Source organism: Metarhizium robertsii (genome assembly GCF_000187425.2).
Source record: "Metarhizium robertsii ARSEF 23 chromosome Unknown MAA_Scf_2, whole genome shotgun sequence".
Taxonomy (NCBI): domain Eukaryota; kingdom Fungi; phylum Ascomycota; class Sordariomycetes; order Hypocreales; family Clavicipitaceae; genus Metarhizium; species Metarhizium robertsii.
In genome coordinates, this window is record NW_011942160.1 from 2,746,610 (window position 1) to 2,765,869 (window position 19,260).

At 52.4% G+C, this 19,260-nt stretch overlaps 8 protein-coding genes across 8 annotated transcripts; 3 read left to right on the forward strand and 5 right to left on the reverse strand.

Annotated features, from left to right (window-relative positions):
• Positions 1–651: 651 nt before the first annotated feature.
• On the reverse strand, positions 652–1,106 carry MAA_05613 (uncharacterized protein; the record flags this gene model as incomplete). Its single annotated transcript, XM_007823611.1, has 2 exons — positions 652–907; positions 1,009–1,106. 2 exons carry the CDS (start codon positions 1,104–1,106, stop codon positions 652–654), a joined length of 354 nt encoding a protein of 117 aa, XP_007821802.1.
• Positions 1,107–2,051: 945 nt separating this feature from the next.
• MAA_05612 (WD domain-containing protein) lies at positions 2,052–3,204 on the forward strand (the record flags this gene model as incomplete). The annotated part of the gene is made up of 4 exons (XM_007823610.1): positions 2,052–2,073; positions 2,129–2,150; positions 2,216–2,711; positions 2,785–3,204. The coding sequence occupies 4 exons, from the start codon at positions 2,052–2,054 to the stop codon at positions 3,202–3,204; spliced, it is 960 nt and encodes a 319-aa protein (XP_007821801.1).
• Positions 3,205–7,772: 4,568 nt separating this feature from the next.
• MAA_05611 (uncharacterized protein) lies at positions 7,773–8,745 on the forward strand (the record flags this gene model as incomplete). The annotated part of the gene is made up of 4 exons (XM_007823609.2): positions 7,773–7,887; positions 8,041–8,278; positions 8,370–8,535; positions 8,614–8,745. The coding sequence occupies 4 exons, from the start codon at positions 7,773–7,775 to the stop codon at positions 8,743–8,745; spliced, it is 651 nt and encodes a 216-aa protein (XP_007821800.2).
• A 619-nt stretch (positions 8,746–9,364) lies between these two features.
• Positions 9,365–10,049, reverse strand: MAA_05610 (putative protein family UPF0546; the record flags this gene model as incomplete). The annotated part of the gene is made up of 3 exons (XM_007823608.1): positions 9,365–9,429; positions 9,491–9,583; positions 9,764–10,049. 3 exons carry the CDS (start codon positions 10,047–10,049, stop codon positions 9,365–9,367), a joined length of 444 nt encoding a protein of 147 aa, XP_007821799.1.
• A 3,021-nt stretch (positions 10,050–13,070) lies between these two features.
• On the reverse strand, positions 13,071–14,113 carry MAA_05609 (Proteasome A-type subunit; the record flags this gene model as incomplete). Its single annotated transcript, XM_007823607.1, has 5 exons — positions 13,071–13,457; positions 13,516–13,728; positions 13,788–13,882; positions 13,969–14,028; positions 14,107–14,113. The coding sequence occupies 5 exons, from the start codon at positions 14,111–14,113 to the stop codon at positions 13,071–13,073; spliced, it is 762 nt and encodes a 253-aa protein (XP_007821798.1).
• Positions 14,114–15,076: 963 nt separating this feature from the next.
• MAA_05608 (uncharacterized protein) lies at positions 15,077–16,300 on the forward strand (the record flags this gene model as incomplete). The annotated part of the gene is made up of 1 exon (XM_007823606.1): positions 15,077–16,300. One exon carries the CDS (start codon positions 15,077–15,079, stop codon positions 16,298–16,300), a length of 1,224 nt encoding a protein of 407 aa, XP_007821797.1.
• A 347-nt stretch (positions 16,301–16,647) lies between these two features.
• Positions 16,648–17,583, reverse strand: MAA_05607 (Phytanoyl-CoA dioxygenase; the record flags this gene model as incomplete). The annotated part of the gene is made up of 1 exon (XM_007823605.1): positions 16,648–17,583. The coding sequence occupies one exon, from the start codon at positions 17,581–17,583 to the stop codon at positions 16,648–16,650; it is 936 nt and encodes a 311-aa protein (XP_007821796.1).
• A 588-nt stretch (positions 17,584–18,171) lies between these two features.
• MAA_05606 (pre-mRNA splicing factor) lies at positions 18,172–19,066 on the reverse strand (the record flags this gene model as incomplete). The annotated part of the gene is made up of 3 exons (XM_007823604.1): positions 18,172–18,354; positions 18,429–18,793; positions 19,018–19,066. The coding sequence occupies 3 exons, from the start codon at positions 19,064–19,066 to the stop codon at positions 18,172–18,174; spliced, it is 597 nt and encodes a 198-aa protein (XP_007821795.1).
• Positions 19,067–19,260: the final 194 nt, after the last annotated feature.

Below are 19,260 nucleotides of genomic sequence, written 5' to 3' on the forward strand. Positions count from 1 at the left end.
ATTCTCTGGGGAGTTCATAATAAAAACCTGTATTAAGATATTTGAACTGGTATCGATACATGGCCAGTGACTGGGTCTAGAATCAAGTTACGGTGGCGAGATGGTTAGGGCCGAGTTGTTGTACGGATCCGTGGATGCTCAGTCTGGCTGTAGTACATGGACCTAGGTAGGCAATGGCGTCAGATCAGACATGACAATCTCGTTCTACGTTCCTTGTATGTTACATAAGTCTACAAGCCCCTCTGAGTGAGATTTGTAGATGGAAGGGGAGTGGTGTATGAAGTTGATGGAAGTTGATGGTTGGAATCATGTAGGTGCTACAGTCTGCCTAGGTAGTCACACGGAGGAGCAAGGTGAGAAAAGCGACTCAGTCCCGACTAACACTACTATACGTTGCTTGGATTTTTTTGATTTTTTTTTTCTTTCTTTCTTTCTTCACGTGCTATGGCTGTAAGCTGTATCCCAAGAGACCGACACAAGAACCAAGTTCAAGTATCATTACATGGACTTGAATGTGGCTTAATATTCGCACTACCTCGCGCAGCAGAGATCCTTCTAACTACCTAGGTACCTAAATATGTCCTATATACAAGATGTTCCGCATTGGTCAAAGAATCCAGAAGGTCTTTGGCCACGACAGCTCGACGCAACTCAGACGTCGTAGTAGCATCGAATGCTCTTCGTATTCTGGTTAAAGGCAGTGCAGGCATATGTACCGCCTGCGACTCCGATGCTCTGGGCAACCTTTCCAGAGCAATTGTCGCTTGTAAAGAGACTGCAAGTCGTTTGAAGGCGTCCGTGGCGCGTGAGGCCAGCGGCTCTAATGTCCTGGTTGGGGTCGAACCGCAGGCAGCCCGTGTCGCCTTTGAAGTTTTCATAGGCTCCCGAGTGGCCACACTTGCAGTTTCTACCGGTTGGGTTTTCATTTAGTTTTCCGTCTGTCTCAAACCACTACAAGGAAAGAATCTGATGCGGGTGCCTGGGGGTAATGGTGAAAAGCGTACTCACCCGCAAGTGTGCCACCACACGCTGCCGTTGGGGGGAGGCGGCGCGGCGACGGCAACGCTGGCCATGGCAAGGACGGCGAGGGGGATGAAGTTGACCATGGTGTCTGAGTGTTTTGTATGGTGGTGTTTACTATGGGATGATGATGGTTCTCGAGAATGGATGCGTGTAGTTTTGTGAATGGGGGGATTCACCCGAGATACTTATAGGCATGGCGATGCTCGTCGTTTTGCCGTGTCGGCCGTGCCGGCCTGCAAAGCCGGGGACCATTTCGGGATACTCAGCGAAGTCGAAAATAAGGTCTTCAGCCATCTCGGCAGCTTGCGAAATAGATCTGTCAGATTTGACAGGGTCGTCTGAGCGGAGCACGGGCATAGCCCGAGCCGGTGTCAGCAGTTTTCGAAGCCTCACTGGTGGATTTGATAGACAAATTCTTCCGCAGAGGGCTTTCGCAAGGCCCGATGGTAAGTGCCGCGTTCAGTGTTGGAGCTGAAGATGTACTGACGGCTTTTTGCGACAGATGACACGCGGGCAGCGCTCTAAAAGATGACACGACAAGCCGCCGGGTCTGGTCGAGTGGATAGTGTGGTCCAGGGTCTGTTATACTTCAACTTATACAACTTATACACGCCCAGGGGAGGAACCACACTCATTTTATGAAGGCCTCGGGGTGCTCATGACGCTGGGGATTATGGAAGCTTGGAGCTACGGTTAGTCCATGCCAATTGGCGTTGTTGTGAATACATTAGAGTTGTACACTTGCACAATTAGCTCCGTGCAAGCATCAGAGTGATGGCCAGCCCGACAAGCCGTCTCTCTGCCCAGCGAGCACAGTGGGGCAGCACCGAGGCCAAGTGGATCCGTCATCGGTCATTGTCACTCACCACCTCCAATCTTTAAACGGCAGACCTTCCCGTCCAAGCTTAACCACATTTCAATGTTCCCACCCTGATCACCGTCGAGCAACAGCCAGGCAGGCGACTCTGCCCCTTCATCACCACTCCGTCGGGCGCAAAGTGAACCCTGTTCACTCTGCAGTCGCCATCATGTCTGTCATCCTCTGCACGGGTATGTTAAACCCTTGTCCATCAGGAGGCGTCATCGCGTGCTAATCATCTTTCAGCGGGATATGACCACACCATTCGGTTCGCACTCATCCCAAGCCCGCGAGCATGGGCATGGTCTTGGGCGCCTGCTAACACTCCAACAGGTTCTGGGAAGCCCTCTCTGGCATTTGTTCGCGCACCATCCAGCACCCCGACTCCCAGGTCAACCGACTCTGCATCTCGCCCGACAAGCGCTTCCTCGCGGCTGCCGGCCACCACACGGTCAAGCTATACGATATCAAGTCCACAAACCCCAACCCGCTCCTCACATTTGAAGGCCACACGGGCAACATTACGGGCGTCGCCTTCCACTGCGAGGGTAAATGGATGGTGACGAGCTCCGAAGACGGCACAGTCAAGATTTGGGAAACGAGAACGGGCACCATTCAGCGCAGCTACAACCACGGCCACCCTGCAAACGACGTCGTCATTCACCCGAACCAGGGCGAAATTATCAGCTGTGACAGGGCCGGCGCCGTGAGGATATGGGACCTGGCCGAAAATACGTGCGCCCATGAATTGGTCCCAGAGGAAGATGTTCCCGTGTCAAGCGTCACCGTTGCCAGTGACGGCACTCTTCTTTGCGCAGCAAACACCTTGGTTCGTTTTTGGACGCATCTCAAGATGTCGACTTGTTGGCAGCGCAAGCAAGCTAACCATGGACTATTCACAGGGAAATGTCTTTGTATGGACGCTCAAGCAAACATACGACCAAACGCAAATAATGCCCGTGACTCACTTCAGCGCACACAAGGAATACATAACCCGCATCCTCCTCTCGCCAGACGTGAAGAAACTGGCTACTTGTAGTGCTGACCACACAGCTAAGATTTGGGAGGTCAACAATACCAAGCCCTGCGACGAAGGGGAAAAGGACCCGAAACCATTTCCGCTCGAGGCAACGCTTACGGGACACCAGCGGTGGGTATGGGACTGTGCGTTCAGTGCCGATTCGGCATACTTGGTGACGGCGTGCTCTGATCACTACGCTCGGCTGTGGGAGGTACACAGCCAGCAGATCATCCGCCAGTATAACGGACATCACCGAGGCGCTGTTTGCGTTGCGCTGAATGATTACTCGGAGACTCGGTAGACGACCTACGCGCGCGCATAGGAAACCCGATGGTAGCCGTCGTGCACTTGTTTTAGGGCCTGGGGGAGGTTGGTCGTTGAATTTCATACCCACACTTTGATAAATGAAGGTTTTCATGGGCAGGGCGTTGTCGGGCCGGGTGAATAGTGTTTACTTTTTATATCCCTTGATTTTTTTAATGACATCCAGATATCATACTAGCCGAGTTGTTCAATCCCGCACAGCAATCGACCCCACGACAGGTCGCATTCGTGAAACTCGTCGAACAAAGCATGCATGGCTGTCTAGAATACAAGACAGAACGTAGCAGGCGGGTTTGCCGACTTGGATTTCGTGTAGAGCGTTTGCGACTACTTCATGTAGGCCAGAGATGAGCCGGCCAGCGTAACATATGTCCGACTAGGCTGGAAGCATGGGAGCGAATCTGCTGGACTGACATGAAACCATGAAATCTATGAATCTTAGCATGTCATCCGGATACTGAAATGAAGTAGCCAAACCGTGAAGCACCATGACTCTATCCCCAAAGTGATTCCGGGGACGGCAATTGTAAAAGTTGGCTATGATGCAACTAGTTGCTTGAGAATACCGACGGCCTGTGAACCACCATCAGGAGAGCCCCTTTGGACACGATTAAAACTACCCATGTCTCCAAGTCCTGAAACTGCGAAGGTCCTAGAACCAGATCTATCAAGGTTGATTCGGGCATGCCATTGGGTTGCAACACGTGGCGTAGTCATAGATCGATTGGCCCCTTGACCGTGTCCCCCGAGCACGAATGCACTTTATTTCGACGGATCAATTCCCATTGCTCAGCTCAGTTACATGCTTCGACGCAAGCTGAGTCGTGGGTGTTTGGCGTGTAACGTGGTGAGCATGTTCCGCCGTCATCGGTGACGTCGGGACGTGTCATGCATCATCATCAGTTGGCGCACGTGAAAAATACTACCGGTAATTCGGCCACAGCGTATGTTCAGCTGAGAGCAAAAAAAATTTGCAAGTGTACACTGGCATGTTGTACATCTTCTTTCTTGTGGCTAAATGCACTTGCCCCCTGGCTCGAAAATGATATATGACAGCATGTCTGGAAAACCCGGACGTACGATTAAAAACACCAATTATTGCATGGTTGTATTGGATGAAAGATGCTGGTGCTCTCAGCTGGTGACTGCTTTTGTGACAGCCAGGCCTTGCTTTCAACCGAGTGAGCACTGAGCAGAGAGAGGAATCCAAGATACTACGTCTGCTAAACTTGTCAGAACTTGTTTCCAGTGATTAGCCACGCTGAATGAGCTCCAGTATTGCATCTCCATTATAATCATGGAGCAGTTGTTTCAGCCGGTTGCGTTAGGCGACGTGATCTCGGGCGAGCCTGGTGGCGGGTAAGAGTTGGCAGAAGACATACGGCCCCCGTAAACTACTCTATCTTCGGATCCTCCTGTACCTGAAATATATCGGCGCAGTTTGACACATGGTCTTGTTGTTATTCCAAGTCGTTGAGGTCAGAGTTGCGTAACAGCGCGATAATTGCAATGCCAACAAGGGAATTTGAGAGATGTTGGCCCAAGTAAGAGGTGGTTCAATAAAGGCTACATGTAGGATGCGATACCGTTCCATCGAGATTACATCTGACTTGACGGATATTTTGTGTGAGCTACGCCGGACAAAAACTCTACAAACTATGAAAACTTTGTTACTATCTTGGGAGCTTCAGCTTCGGGTTTAGGGTTCATGGACAAAGTCATGGGAAAGAACTATTGCCCGTAAATTTTGGTGTTTCAATCACTCAAACAGTGTAATTCGTAATCATGAACCTGTACAGCCAAGTATGATGCTAGATGTATATGGTTCAATGAAAAAAAGGATATTCATGTTGTCAGTCTCAAATAACCGTTGTGTCCCAGCGACTAAGAACGTAGTTGTAGCACAATACAAAAGAATGCGATATGTGTCCAGAAACTGTTTACAGAGTACAGTCGCTCACTTAAGAGGTTTTCTTTCAACCCGCAGACAATACTTCTAGGCTCATTCTTGTAGGGTCTCCTGAAACGTTTGATAGTTGTGACCGCAGGGCCGCCCAGGTTATGTGCGTCGCTTTAGAATAGAGGCGATACCCGCCTTGCTTCAAACGCAGCGTCGAATCGGTGATTTCCTGCGTCGGCCAGAATGGAAAGGGAAATAGGCAGCAGCTTTATGGTTCCATCAGATACAAACGACGAGAGTCCAAGTGAGATCAGCCCGACTCTAACTACAATATGTCACGCATGTCCATGCAAGTCCCTCAAGAGTCAATTCAGGTCAAGAGAGCTGATTTCAAACGACTGGGGGCTGCGATTCACGGGTCCACCTCCGTACTGCATCGTGCATTCCCGAGCGACATACCATGTCTTCAGGGCCGGGTCGGTATTCAGGTTCCACGGCACTTTGGCCGCTGGAAAAGCGAGGCTTTGGTAGGGCAAGATACGAAATATTGGCCAATCGGATATTGATGGAACCATTGTCCCTAGAGACGGCGCGGCTGCTGGTCAAGACGCGACTAACGTTGGCTAGGGGCGGGAGTGGCGGTTTGGGGCGAATCATGAAGAGCCCCTGATGGATTTAATTTCCGTATCAAATATAAAATGTAAAAGGGCGAAATGAATGTCCACATGAGTATTGAGAACGGTCTGGACTATTCTTTAGCGTCGGCATCGGTTGAGGCTGCGGTTAGAAGAAGTCATATTGATATAATCCAGGGGGATGAACAAGCAACGACGAGAGCCGCCATTTATTCAGGTCTTCCAAGTAATGGCGATAGAGTTGGATATCGCAAGGACAATGGCTGCCGCGCAAGATTGCACTCCAAGGGTATTTACATCCGGCAAAGGAAAAGTCGAAAACAAAAAAGAAAACAAAAACGTTTGAACCCTGGCGTTGAAGGTATTGATTGCTGTCTGTGCCGCCAAGTTTTGACTGGATTTGGCAATGGCTTAGACGTTCCTTCCCTCGCTGTGTGTCACACTTATCATTGGCAGTCGGACGGTCTTGCCGTGTTTAGCTCGCCAAATTGGCCAACTTGGGCAAAGCTTGCACATGCATGTGCCTGTCAAACAGTAGCTGAAGGTACTCCATACTTGACATTTGAAAACATTGAAACTGGTTGGCCTCCTCTCCACATAAACTTGACTCTTGTGAAGCAGGCACGTTTTCACATTGGCGAGGCACCAGTCAGTCAGTCACCCATTCCATGCTCACCATGCCCCTTTTTTTAACAAATCGCACGTCAGTTGAGCCCCCGATCCCTCCTGTGTTCCGTAGGGCTACTCGACATCGCCGTGCATCGCCCCCACTGGCACATTCGCCTTTGCGCTGCCGCGGGGGACACGACCCTGTTGGCCCTCCGCATGGTGGTGGCAAGACGGTTGGGGAAGGAAACAGACGTTTTAGCGAAAAATGGCTGTCTGAAATCTGAAGCTGTTCTTCACATCCACCGCACCCGGCCCTGAAGCCGGGACGACATTGGTCAGCGGCAAGTCGACCACATCACAAAACGAGCATGGCCGAACATGGCTTCCATGCTACGTCCCAGGGGTGGTTGTGCCCCCGGTGTTGCCGCCAGATGCTCACACTACGACATAAACATGCATACCTTGTCGCTGTCCCACCTCGATCAACTACAGACGATTTGTTGCCATTTACCAGTCCGAGTCGCCACTCATCATGTGTATCCATCGTGGCCGTACCAGTCACGTATGACCACTAATTGGCAACAAACCGGACATCGACGCTTAGGCACAATGGAACAAAAGGGATAGGGGCCGCAGGAGAAACTGGGGACGACGCAGCCTGGTAGGGCCAACACCAGCATCTCGTTGGACGGCAAGGCTGACGGGCAGTAGCTGGACTGAAATAGGACTGGGTTTCTGATCCAGCTTTGAGCTTGCAACTGCTTGCATCGACCGTATCCGACGACTTGATTGAAAATGTCAAGTGCATCATTGTCACGGCCTTGACCACCATTGGCTCCCGGGCCGCCTTGTGCAAGCTGACCTGCCCGCCTGCCAGACGTGTCTGCCACTGCCTCTCCTTCTGTTCTCGTCGCGGCTGTGGACGTTTGGATCTTCATGGATGCTCAGGGCCGCCATTTTGGCCCCACCGTCCTACCAAGACCCATGATACGCCATCAATCGACAGGGACCATGATCACTAGCCGATTCGGACGGCAGGCACCGAGACTTTGGGTGAGGTCCAAGCTTTCCCGTTGGATGGCAACCCAAAAGGGATCCTTGAACATGGCCACGGGACGATCATGATGCACAAGGCGGCTTGGTTCCCGGGGGCGCGGAACCTAGAAAGCCAGCTCCTCCGCTAGAATGGGACTTGGCTTGAACAGGCTCTACATTCGGCCTTGTCTTGTAATTCGCGACGATAGTCATTGCTTTCTTCTCCTTGACCTGTGAATCTCTAGGCCTCCCGAGACTCATAAAAGGCCGACTGGTTCAACGCTCTCTGTTGGACTCATTTCAGGATCACCAGAGCTTGACTCCAAGAACATCCTACATTCACCGCATCATTATATAATTGCCATCATGTCCTCCCATAACCCCAACTTTGGTACTCTGGCCTCTGCTTATGACGCATCATTTCTATACCAAGGCGACCCAGCATCTTTGGCCTATACCAACTACGACATCATGGATGGATGTAAGTTTGAATCATGACCTGCTCCCAACAACATTACAGAATTCTTGTTGCCTTGCTTTGGAATGACACATTTCAACTGCCAGGGGGCTCTGCATGTCAAATCAAGGCAAACCATGAATGCTGAACGTTCCACTGACACCAAAACTTTTACAGTCAACGAATGTCGCACAGCCCGAGTGGCGGAGCTTCTGGATGATTTCCGCACGTTGCAGCACTGCATTACAGATGCACCGTCTAGTCCTAGATATGCGGACGACTACTTCTTGGATGGATGGGCAACCCTACGGCAATGTGCCATCGACGGCCACCGCATCCTCGAATGTGCCGCTGACACCGGGGTGCCCCTAGTCAACGGGGGGCAAGAAGAGCAAACGAAGGCAGAGCTGAAGCAGTAGGCTCCCCATCACCTCAATAGACGAGTCTCACCAAGAGTCAAGTCAATGTTTATCCTTCCAAGTTATGGTCACTAATTCCAAGAGCAGGGTTCTTCTAGATGCTTTCTCAAGGCGACACCAGGGACAAAAGATCTATATGAGGCAAAGTGCCGCTCAACGTTGGTTGTCATATCGAGACGCAATTCTTCAAAGCCAACAACCCCGTGCAACTATCCAGCATCAGTTGGATGCTTGTGATAACGAGCTACATGCTGTATGTATCGAGAGTTCTACCCGCCACTCCGGGGTCAAGGGGCATATGTTTAGGAGGAGATATCTGACTCGTCCATAGGAGCTCGCTTCAATCACTGACGAAAGCGTGTACAATGAACTGGCAGCTTCAGACTACGCCTGCGGACGCTGGACTGCCGAGGACCCGAGTTTGAGAAGTGTCCTGCGCTGGCTGAGGGCACCACAACGATAACGTGAATGCGGAATGACCAACTCAGCAATTGCAAACTTTAATACGGCTGGGAAGGGTCATATCCTGAAAAGATCATGGCGAAAAAAAAAATCAAAAGCGAGCAAGACCGCCTGAGAGGACGACCATTCCACCACGAAAAACGGACATGACAGCGCCATCAAAAGTTCAGGGCTTTTTTGATTTTGATTTTCAGCGGATCGGTGCATGGCATTGGTGGGTTATAAAGCGAGAATTGGGTCAAGACGAAGGGATGCTGGCCATTCCCAGATGAGTGTTGGATTTTACGGGAGCGGATTTTTACGTCAAAATTACATATAGAGGGAGCGTGGAGCACTGCCTACAATGTTCTTGTTTATATTGCCTGAGATGCAGGGCAAGAGGGATTATTTTTGGAGGAATAAATGGCCTTCTTTCTGATTTAGATTTAATTTATTCGTATTGGATTGTTTTGTATAGTGGCCTAGGTTTGCAACGCGAAATTGGGCAATCACATGAGGCATTTACAAGAGGATTCAGGCAAGTTGGCGTCATGGCATACGGTTTACGGATGGGATCACCACATCTTTCTTTCTGTCTTTTTGTTGGTTTTTATGAGGGAAAAAAGACGGATTGGATTTTGTCAAGATTTACTCTGAACACATAGCGCAATTCCAACAAGGGACAGTACCATTCCCACGCCCGTGTCTATAAGTGGTGAGTGAATAAGCGGTTTTTGAATAGCAATCAAAAGGGATAGTCGTCTCACCTCTACTAATGACTTTGCCCTCGACATACCATTCGCCTAGAACAGTGAAAAGAAAGGCCATGGTGTTGACAATAGGAACCGTCAAGCTCAACTCTACAGACACGTGATGTTTAGTTCCGATACTGGTTGTTGAGAGCGGGTATACATGGAAATGTCGTGTGGCAAAAAAGGAAAAAAAAAGGAAGAGTAAAGTAAAAAAAGGGGGGAAACTACGTGGCGGGCAGGAACGGAGAAAAAAAACCAGAGGGCAATGCGGAAGAATCAATGACATACCGGCGTGTCCAATGAGGAGGAAGAACCATATGCTGCCTGTCAAGTTCAAGAGCAGGGGAAGGGCGTATCTCGGGTTCCGCAGGAGGTCGGCGACGGCGAAGAATGCGCCGTACAGCCTGCTCCGCAGCCAGTGGTTCTTGACGGAGTCTAGGTGCAGCGTGGGATGCGGAGGCGGCTGGTGGGCGCGCGCGGCGCGGCGGATGAAGGGCGTCGTGAGGCCCCAGGCGAGCCCGACGAGGATGAAGCTGACGACGTAGTTGATGACGGGGGGCTTGTCGTCCTGCATTGTGGGTGGAGCGGGGGGAATGTTGTGTATGCGGGAGCGAGAGAGTCGGGATGGCGTCTGATTTGACGGGTGAGGGAGCAGTCTATCGATAGGGCTAGTGGACGGGCAGCGAACAGGGCGATGCGTCTTTGTGGTTTTTGTTGATGTGAGGTTAAATTCGGAGAATGGCGGAATTGGGCTTTTGAAGGGGGGGGTGTTGGATTTTGCCCCGCGGGGGGCGTTGATGCAACGATCTACTATTGGACGGGTGGGAATTGGCAGGCCCCACTTTGCTGGGGGACGGGATTTCTTCAAAAAAAAAAAAGAAAGAAAGAAAGAAAGATCCAACCAGCGGCAAACTTGTCTTGATGGTGACGATTGCTAATGCGGGCTTGTCTCAACCGACGGCAAGACTGGCCCTGGATGAATAATGCATAATACCGCCGAGGCGCGAGAAACAGCGTCATGACTAGTCACTTACAACCGTTCAATGGCATCAAGCAAGGCCATGCCATGGCTGTGAGGCCTGTGACATGTCCCCGTTATTCCGGAGACGAGAGGCGTACCTAGATGTATGTAAGACGCACGACAGAAAAAACGTGGTCCTGCTGAAATGCGATGCAAGCTGCGCATGCGGTGTGTCACGTCGAGCCTCGTGAGGCCATGCCTGCCACGCTTCTTTTCTTGTCTCTACTTGTGTAACGATGCCTCGCGTTCCCAACTGCCCGCAACGAAAAAAAAAAAAAAAAAAAACGTACGGAGTACCGAGGACAAGGGCGTCGAGATGCGTATGTAGTTCATCCCAACTTCCCAGTCAGACTCGGAGCTCACCCCGATGGATTTAACTGGCTCCTTGTTTTTGAGACCTTGCCAAATGCCAGACCAGTGGGGGGTTCGGCCTGCATCCAAGGCATTGGGAATACTAGTACATACTAACACAAGAGAAAGAAAAAAAAGTTCCCGTGCGACGAAATTGGGCGAAATTTCCAACCGGGCCGCCAGATTGGATCGACAAGCCGGCGATATGTCACTCCCCCAGATGTGGGTATCAGGTACGAATCTAGAGCCTCTACTCCGTCGAGTTTCTTTATGTTGTTGGCGAGCAAGGAAACTCGTCACGGAGGAGATCCGGCAAACATACCCGGGGCAAAAGGAAAAAAGAAACATTCGCAACCCAGACGTCGTTCGGCAACCTTGGATCCATGTCAATCGGCGATAATTTCACATTCTCCGCGCCGTGGTTGTTCGCTACCGTCCCGGGCGTCTGCATCACCGATTTAGCTTCGACAGCCTGGCGAGACCTGGCGCCTCGCAAGCAGGTACTACGTACGTGGGGTGAGATTGTTTCCAGTCCCTCTCTTTTTTTTTTTTTTTGTTCGGATTTAAGCGAACCGGCTACAACAAGGTCGGGTTGTCTCGCAAAGGACAATTCACAAGGTAAACTCCGAGAGTGCACGACTGGCTCCCCCCCGCGGTGCAAGATGATTGGCGGACGGGGCCAAATGAACCGTCAATACTTTAATGTTGATAGACGAGGCGTGGCCTACCTCGCCATGTCCCGAGAAAAAAAAAAGTCTCAAACACCGTTTTATTTTACTTTATTTATTTTATTTTTTATTTGGTAATTTTTTTATTTTTTTTGCCCTCTCGGAAACTTTGTTCGAGCCGTCGTCGCACCAGGTGCAGAGTCGGGTTGGTTCAAGGTCCCTCGCAGCGGGTAGCAGTAGCATCACATGGCGCATCGCGGATGTTTTGCCCGTCTGCAACGCACAATCTCGCATATGTATGCGTCTGTATTTTAAGCAACAGCGATCCCTGTCCAGCTGGAAGGCCTTCCCCCGTCACCCTCCGGTCACTTGGGCAGAAGAGGCTCTGTCCCGAAGGGGCACATGCAACCTGACAGCCCGCTCCGGCCCGCTGATGGAGAGAGGCTCCATGTCGGGCTTGTCCGGCCCTGTCCTGCCCTGAAGTGCTGTCCGGCCAATGGGATCCCGCTGCGGCGACATGGAGTGACATGACTTGACATTTTGTGGTCATTGATGATGACTGCCTTGCGTCATGCGGCTGTTGCGAGCTGGTTGCAGAGGCCACCGCGGCAGGGCTGAGGGCTGCAGGTTTGCTGTCAAGTCAACAAGTACGTACATACTTAAGTACAAGACCGGAGGCCTTTCCGGGCGCTGGGTGCTAAACAGTCACCAGACTGGCCCAGCCAGCCATTCCCGGCATGTGCCTGGGCGTCGAGGCCGTTCAATGTTCCGTTGGCTGCACCGCTTCCGTCTGGGGTCATGCATTGGCAATTCGATAGTTCGTCTCGGCGGGTTGAGACTGACGGCCCGCAGGGAACTGTTTTCCGGACCGACAGTATGCGTGCGGAGCAAATTCACCATTGGGCCCTGTGGAAAGATTTCCGGGGATTACAAGAGGGGAGAACGAAGGGGAAACAGTACATGCCCCTTTCTTTCTTCTCTTTTACCATACCATGCCTGGAGTAGACCATGTCCGAAAAAGCTATAGGGTAGTCAATCCTACAACCATCACTTACAACCCCCAACTTCACCCTTTCATATTTCAAGTCGACTGGACGTACCTTCATCCCAGTTACTCACCAACAAAGTCCTGGAAAATCTCAGACATCACTCAGTTTCATCGACAACGAGTCTAAATGTTGTCGACGACATGTGCACTTTCTTCCCGATAAAGTGTTATGAGCTACTTCAGAAAGAATTCGACCATTACTTCTGGCCTCATAAAAACCGGCTGCTAAGATGCCTACACCATACTTTCCACAACTTCACATGGCTGGCACGTCAACAGACACAGATGCGCCGCCGGCTAGGCATCATTGCATTCGTTTGGCATCCAATGCAGCGTCTTCCAACCGGGCAAGCGCACATAAGAGTCCTCATGACACGTCACAGCCGTTGATACGGCTTCACTTCCGCCCCGTTTCATCAAGTATTCCTCGAGATTTCATGCCGTTTCTTCTATTAGAAGGTATATTGTACAACGCCTCATCTCCCGCAGACCGCCTATCAAGTCCAACTAGTCCTTCTCCGCAATGGCTTGTAGTCTTTCGTCAATCTCGTCCTCGGTGAGCATCCGGAAAGCCGCATCGGTGCCCTCCTTTCCATCAGCACGAGGACCGCCGCAAATGCCAATCTCAATCTCCCCCTTTTTGAAATCCATGCTCAGAACTGTGCTCAATGTTGTGATGGCCAGCTCCACAACATCCTCCCACGTGCCCTCGGCACAATCCTTGTTGCGCAGTTTCTTCTCCAGGTGATTCAAGGCCTCCTGTTGCTTAGGGCCAGCGGCGGTGCCCTTGTATCCAATGTAATATCCGGCAGGATCGCACTTGTACAGCTGAGGCCCAAACTCGGAATCGAGGGAAATGATGGTTGTAGCAACACCGTAGGGACGCATGTATGCCTGCAATACAAAGTCAGAAACAGATTGATACTCGGACCCGAAGCATGGGAATACGCACTCTCTGCGTGTATACTTGGCTGATGTTGGCCAAACGCTTGGCCAGCACATCGGCAGGCATCTCGTACCCAAACTTGTATCGGAACTCAGCGGCCTCACCCTGGGCTCTCTGGGCAAATGCCCTGGCGTCGGCAATGGAGCCCGTAATGACGCAGCCGACTGATGGAGAAATCTGGAAGATGTGCGAGACCGACGTGGGGTCGATGAGCTTGTCCTGCCACGCTGTTTTAGCATATTGCAGCTGATGACACGACACAGGCCTTCAACTCTTACCGGCACCTTCTTTTGCGACAGTACGACAGCGCAATCCTTTCCTCGGACGCCTACTGACATGATGTTTGCTGCGGTGATGGCCTTGAAGGCATATTCTATACAGGTCAGCGAGGTCATTCGACGAGTCGACTACGCTGAATGGCGGGGTTTGGTGAAGAGGGTTTTTCGATGCGAAACGTACCGACTTGGTATAGTCGACCATTGTCGGAGAAGATGGTAATGTGTCGGTCATAGGCGCTGGCTGTTGACAAGTCAAGGTTAGGTCTTTGCACAGCTCTTTATCTAGAGGGCGTTGAAGCTCCGGCGTGGGAGAACGAACCAGACATTGCGGATGATCAGAGGCCCTGCGCAGGGCGAGACGACTGGATATGTTGATTGAGTATTCAGAGGAGGCTCAGAGCGAGTGGCAGGTCGGACGGGAGGGATAGACTGCTGGGTGCGTGATGGCGGTGACGGAGCTTGTCGATTGTAATATGGACGCGTTACGTTAGCATGAGCTTGCCTAGAGCACTCGGAGCCGCACAAGGCAACGGAAGCTCGTAGGCAAAGGCCAAGCGAATGCCTTGGCCGAATGCAAGTGGAGGCCTGAGGCAGCAAGGGCCTTGGACAGCCAAACTAGGCCCAGACTGGCAGTGGAGACTTCAAGTCCCATCAATCTTCAATATTGATCAAGTCTGGTGCGTGTCAAACTGCCCTCTACTCCACTCGTCCGCAGTCAGCAACGACACTTGCTGCCCAACGCAGTGCTGTTAGTTGTGTGAAACGTGCGAAACAGTGGCGAGCCGCTGGTAGGATTTATAAGTAATACTGTTCCTATTTTCTGGTCCGTTTTGGGTGCACGAGAGACATTTTAGGTGCTGCCGTCACCCTGCCACGCAAAACAACAAGAGGGGGACCAAGAGACCCAAGGCGCGAGTGACTCCGTACCAGGCCAGGTCTTCAAAACGGGTCGGCAGCGGCCGTCTTGATCTGACCCAGAAAAAAGTTGCAACCTCAGAGTCGCACCCAAGGCCAGCTTCCGCATTACCACAACATCAGCTCCCAGCGTGTGGGAGGCACCAGAGAGATTCTGGCAGGATCGGAAAGCCACGAGGTGTCAAGATCTCGCCTTACTGGGCATTACTAGAAAATTCTGAGCAGAGCAACGTGTGCTGCAGACCTGACCGCCTGCGTTTGCGATCCCGCAGGTCTGTGTGCCAATCTTCTCCGGCCTGCCTCCAATCCGCCCGCTTGCCTCACCTTCACAACCACGACGGGAAAAAATTTCCAAGATTTCGACCCAAGCAAAAATGACGTCGTCGCAGAGCACAGCATCTCAGCAGGTGCCAGCCTGGAAGCGATTGGGCCTCAAGCTCAAGCAGCCCAGCGCTGCAACAGATGCTGCCAGTGGTGGCACCCTGTCGGTTGGGCATCCAAGCAGCACCAAGCTTGAAGCCCAGTCGAACAAAAGAAAGAGCGAAGCCCCGCCGGCCACGGAGTCATCGCACGCCATTAAAAAGGCTCGAAAGGACAATCAATCCCCCCCGAGTGTCGACAGCAAGACAAGTCTCAAGAAAGAAACCAAAAAGGTCACATTTGGACACACTCCGACAAAGAACGGAACCGCGTCCGCAACACCCGACTCGACCAAGACCAAACCTGCCAGCTCAAAGAAGAACAAAGGCCCTACCAAGAAGCCGTCGCCTGCCACCCCCAAGGACATCAAGCCCGCTCTTGATTACCTCCAACAGTGGAAAACAGCTCGTGAGGCTTGGAAGTTCAACAAGAATTTCCAGTCTCTTCTCATCGACCGGGTATTCAACGCCGATGATATCCCTGCTGCAGACATTGCCACTTTCTATGAGTATATACGCGACCTGAAAGGATTTGTGCGGACGAGGCTGCGAGAGACTGCTATGGAAGTAAAAGCAAAGGACATTGCGGATGGCCCTTCGGGGTTCCCAGAGGGCACAAAGGAAGCCGATGCCAAACACGAAACATACATGAATCTATTGTCCGACTTCCTGAGCCGCCAGCATATCGGGAAAAAGCGAAAGGGCTATGACGAAGTTGAATTTGTTGCATCTTCTGGGGCTGAAAATGTCATTATCCGCCGCGTCGTCAAGCGACTGCGAGCGGAAATCATCCTCGATGAGCTATCAGACGGAGAGCAGACAGACACCAGCCAGACCACGCAATCTTCAGACAACACCTTCACCACCAACGACAACCACACATTGAACAGGGCGGATGGCGCAAAGCAATTGAAGCTGAACGACGGGACAGCCAAGCGCCGACGAAAAATACGTATCAACGCGGATGACAGCAGCAGTTCAGAATCAGAGTCGGACAGCGACTCTGGCTCAAGCAGCAGCTCTTCTGAAGACTCGGACTCCTCGGACTCGGACGATGATGATGAGGCCGTGGCCCAGGAAGACGACGGGTACGAATCATCCAGCAGCTCGTCGTCCTCTTCGTCCTCTTCGGCCGACGAGTCGGACTCGGATGACGACAGCGCAGACGATGACGATTAGATCATGTATGAGATGCAAAAGCCCTCACGGGATGTATGAGACCAAAAATCGTTTGCAGGGAATTTAGACTGTACCATTTTGGCATTTGCAAATTGTCACGGGAGGGCAATAGATAGATACCCAAATGTTGCGTTGACGAGTAGACTTGTGTATGGGAAAGGGGGGGGTTAGCGGGCTTGAAGGGGAAAACAAAAAACAGTATAGAGCAGCAATGCGAACACTAGACTTTGTCTACAATTATACGTCTGTTGTTTCAGGGAACTCATCATGTCTAACTTGACAAAACACAAATCATGGAAGCCAACCATGCTGTAGATTTTTTCTTTTTCTGTTCTTCCTGCCGCACCCTATGAGTACAATTTCGTAAAGCCCGCCTCCGCCGGCTGCAGCCAGTTTCTCTCATCGTACTCGGTCCCCTCGGCCTCGATGATGTGAAACGTATAAATGATCCTCCCCTTCAAGCTGGTATTCCTCTCACTCTTGTGCAACAAGTTGCCGTGAATCAAGACCAAGTCGCCGGCCCTGACCTCGCCGGGCACATACTCCCCCGCCTCCGCGCCGGCCGGCCGCTCCCCGCCGTGCTCGCTCCCGTCGGGAAACCTCGTCCCCTCGTTGTCGACCATCTCAGTGCCGACGCCGCCCGCCTTCCGCACCAGTCTCTTCCCGACGGGCGCCCAGCGCTGCGACCCGGGCAGGAAGCTCAGGCAGCCGTTCTCCAGGGTCGCGTCCTCGAGCGCGTACCAGAAGCCCGTGGCGCTCGGGGGGTCCGTGTACAGAAAGGTCGAGTCCTGGTGCGGCGGCACGGCGGCCCCAATCTCGGGCTGCTTGCAGATGACCATGCTCTGGAGGCACCGGGGGTCCCGGTAGCCCAGGGAGCGGGCGACGTCGGCGGGGCTGAGCTCGCCGGCGTGGCGGAGCGCAGGGCCGTCGTCGATGAGGCGCGCAAAGGGCCGGGAGAGGGCGTGCAGGCCGTGGCCGATCTTGTTGATGGCCTTGGCCGGCGGCTTGGTCAGGGTGCCGGCGGCGTCGAAGGCGTCCTCCTCGAAGAAGAAGCGGATCTTGTCGCCCGACGTGAGGAAGTACTCGTCGCCGACGTGGTCGGTCGTTTCGCCCGTGGAGAAGCGCGTGAGCGGGTGGTCCTTGAGGGAGAAGCTGGTGAGGAGGGCGTGTGTCTCGTCGAGGAGGGACTTGACCGTCGACGGCGCGAGGGCGTCGCGGATGATGAGGTAGCCGTTCTGCTGGAAGGATGCGAGTTGTTCCGCGGTGAGGCCGGGGGCCGTCATGGTGGTGGCTGTACTGGGTTGTTTGGAAACCAGTCGGGTGGTCCTGGGGAGGGGGGTTATTTTTCGACAATGATTGTGGTGGGATATATTCCTATCCCACTCGAAGCAAGGCAGGTGAGGTTCAAGTGATGGTGTCTCTCACCCCACGTTTTTGTTCTGTCCGCAGGGCATGTCACCCCGCAGCGGGACGCAAACGGGGAGCTCCGACGAGATGGGCTACGTGCGTCGTTCATTGCTCGTTGCAGTAGGGTTGTGCTATCTTTGCTATCTTTGCATCAGCGAGTGCAAAGTACACTACCAAGGTGGTGTGAACCACGCTTGTGAGGGACCATCCACTACTTCGGCTTCACTCAGAATGGGAGGTGGTGCTCAGTCTTTCATATATTATTATCGTATCAAACGAACCGCACCATGGGAGGTGAACCCTCCAGCAAAAAAAAGGCACCTTCTTCGACACCCCTTCAAATCACGATACCCTAATATATGTACATCGGAGAACAAACACACGGAAAAAGCTCAACTCCTTCGCCAAGGCTCGCAATGCAAGCACACTTGATATTAGTGATGAGTATCCATACGTCTCATGGCTCAAGCATCGATCGGATCCTCCAGGAACTCGTAACCTCCTTCAGGCGACAACAGATACGCAGATACGGCCAGTCCTGCAGCTGCAAGAAGAGCAATAGTCGCGCTAACAGTGCTGATATACCACGACACGTCGAGATTCCAACCCGGAATGGTAAATTGTTCGTCATGATCAAACAGGTATGCCTAGATGCTGTCTCAGCCATCTGTCATGATGACCTGAAAAGGGGAAAGAGGGAGACAGAGAGAGTGCAACTCACCACAATCGAAATAACGGCAAACTCTACAACCGACACCAGGGTAAGCATGCCTGCGACCAACGGCCAGCCCGTTTCGCGCTTGTATTTGCCGCCCTTCATGACGACCAGGAAGGAGACGAGACTGGCCAGGCACATTATGGCGGCCAGTGAAGCCATGAATCCGACCGTCTTCCACATGTCGCAAAAGTATCGCTCGCCCGCCTGGCACAACTCGGCCGTGGGGAACTCCCTGCATGTCGGGCTGTTGAGGTTTGAGCACGTCTTATGCAGGCCAATGTGCTTTTCGACGACGTCGCCCTTGGGAGTTGTGACGGAGTAGGAAACCCAGTTGGGTATAAAGATGGATGCGACAATCATGCCGGTCGCTGCATTTCGTCAGTATAATTCACACTCCTTGCCGTTTCAGCATGGCCATCATCATGATTAGTTGATGCAGTGGATTCGAAAGATTGAAGACGGTCGTTTGTTCTTCTTTGCCCTCGCGCCGCTTCCGAACTGCTTCAACGACGTCATCGTGCAATCACGTGGATGTGGGGGGCAGCAGATGCACCGACGAGGAAAACAGGTCACGGAGGCATAATTGACATACCAGCTACAAAGGCCACCAGGGCCGATGAGTAGACGTAGACGCGAGTCATGGTTGCGGCGTGTTGTGGACGGTGAGAGCGTTGCAGACGCCGTTGACAGAGGCAAGTTTGCAGGCGGCGATTGCGTGGCGGTCGGGGCAGATTATCGATATCGTGATCACGGAGTAATGTCTGCCTGGTGCGGTTTGCGTGCGACGATTGGATGCGTGCCCGTGAGCTCTGGCTCTGCAGGAAAGAGCTGGTGA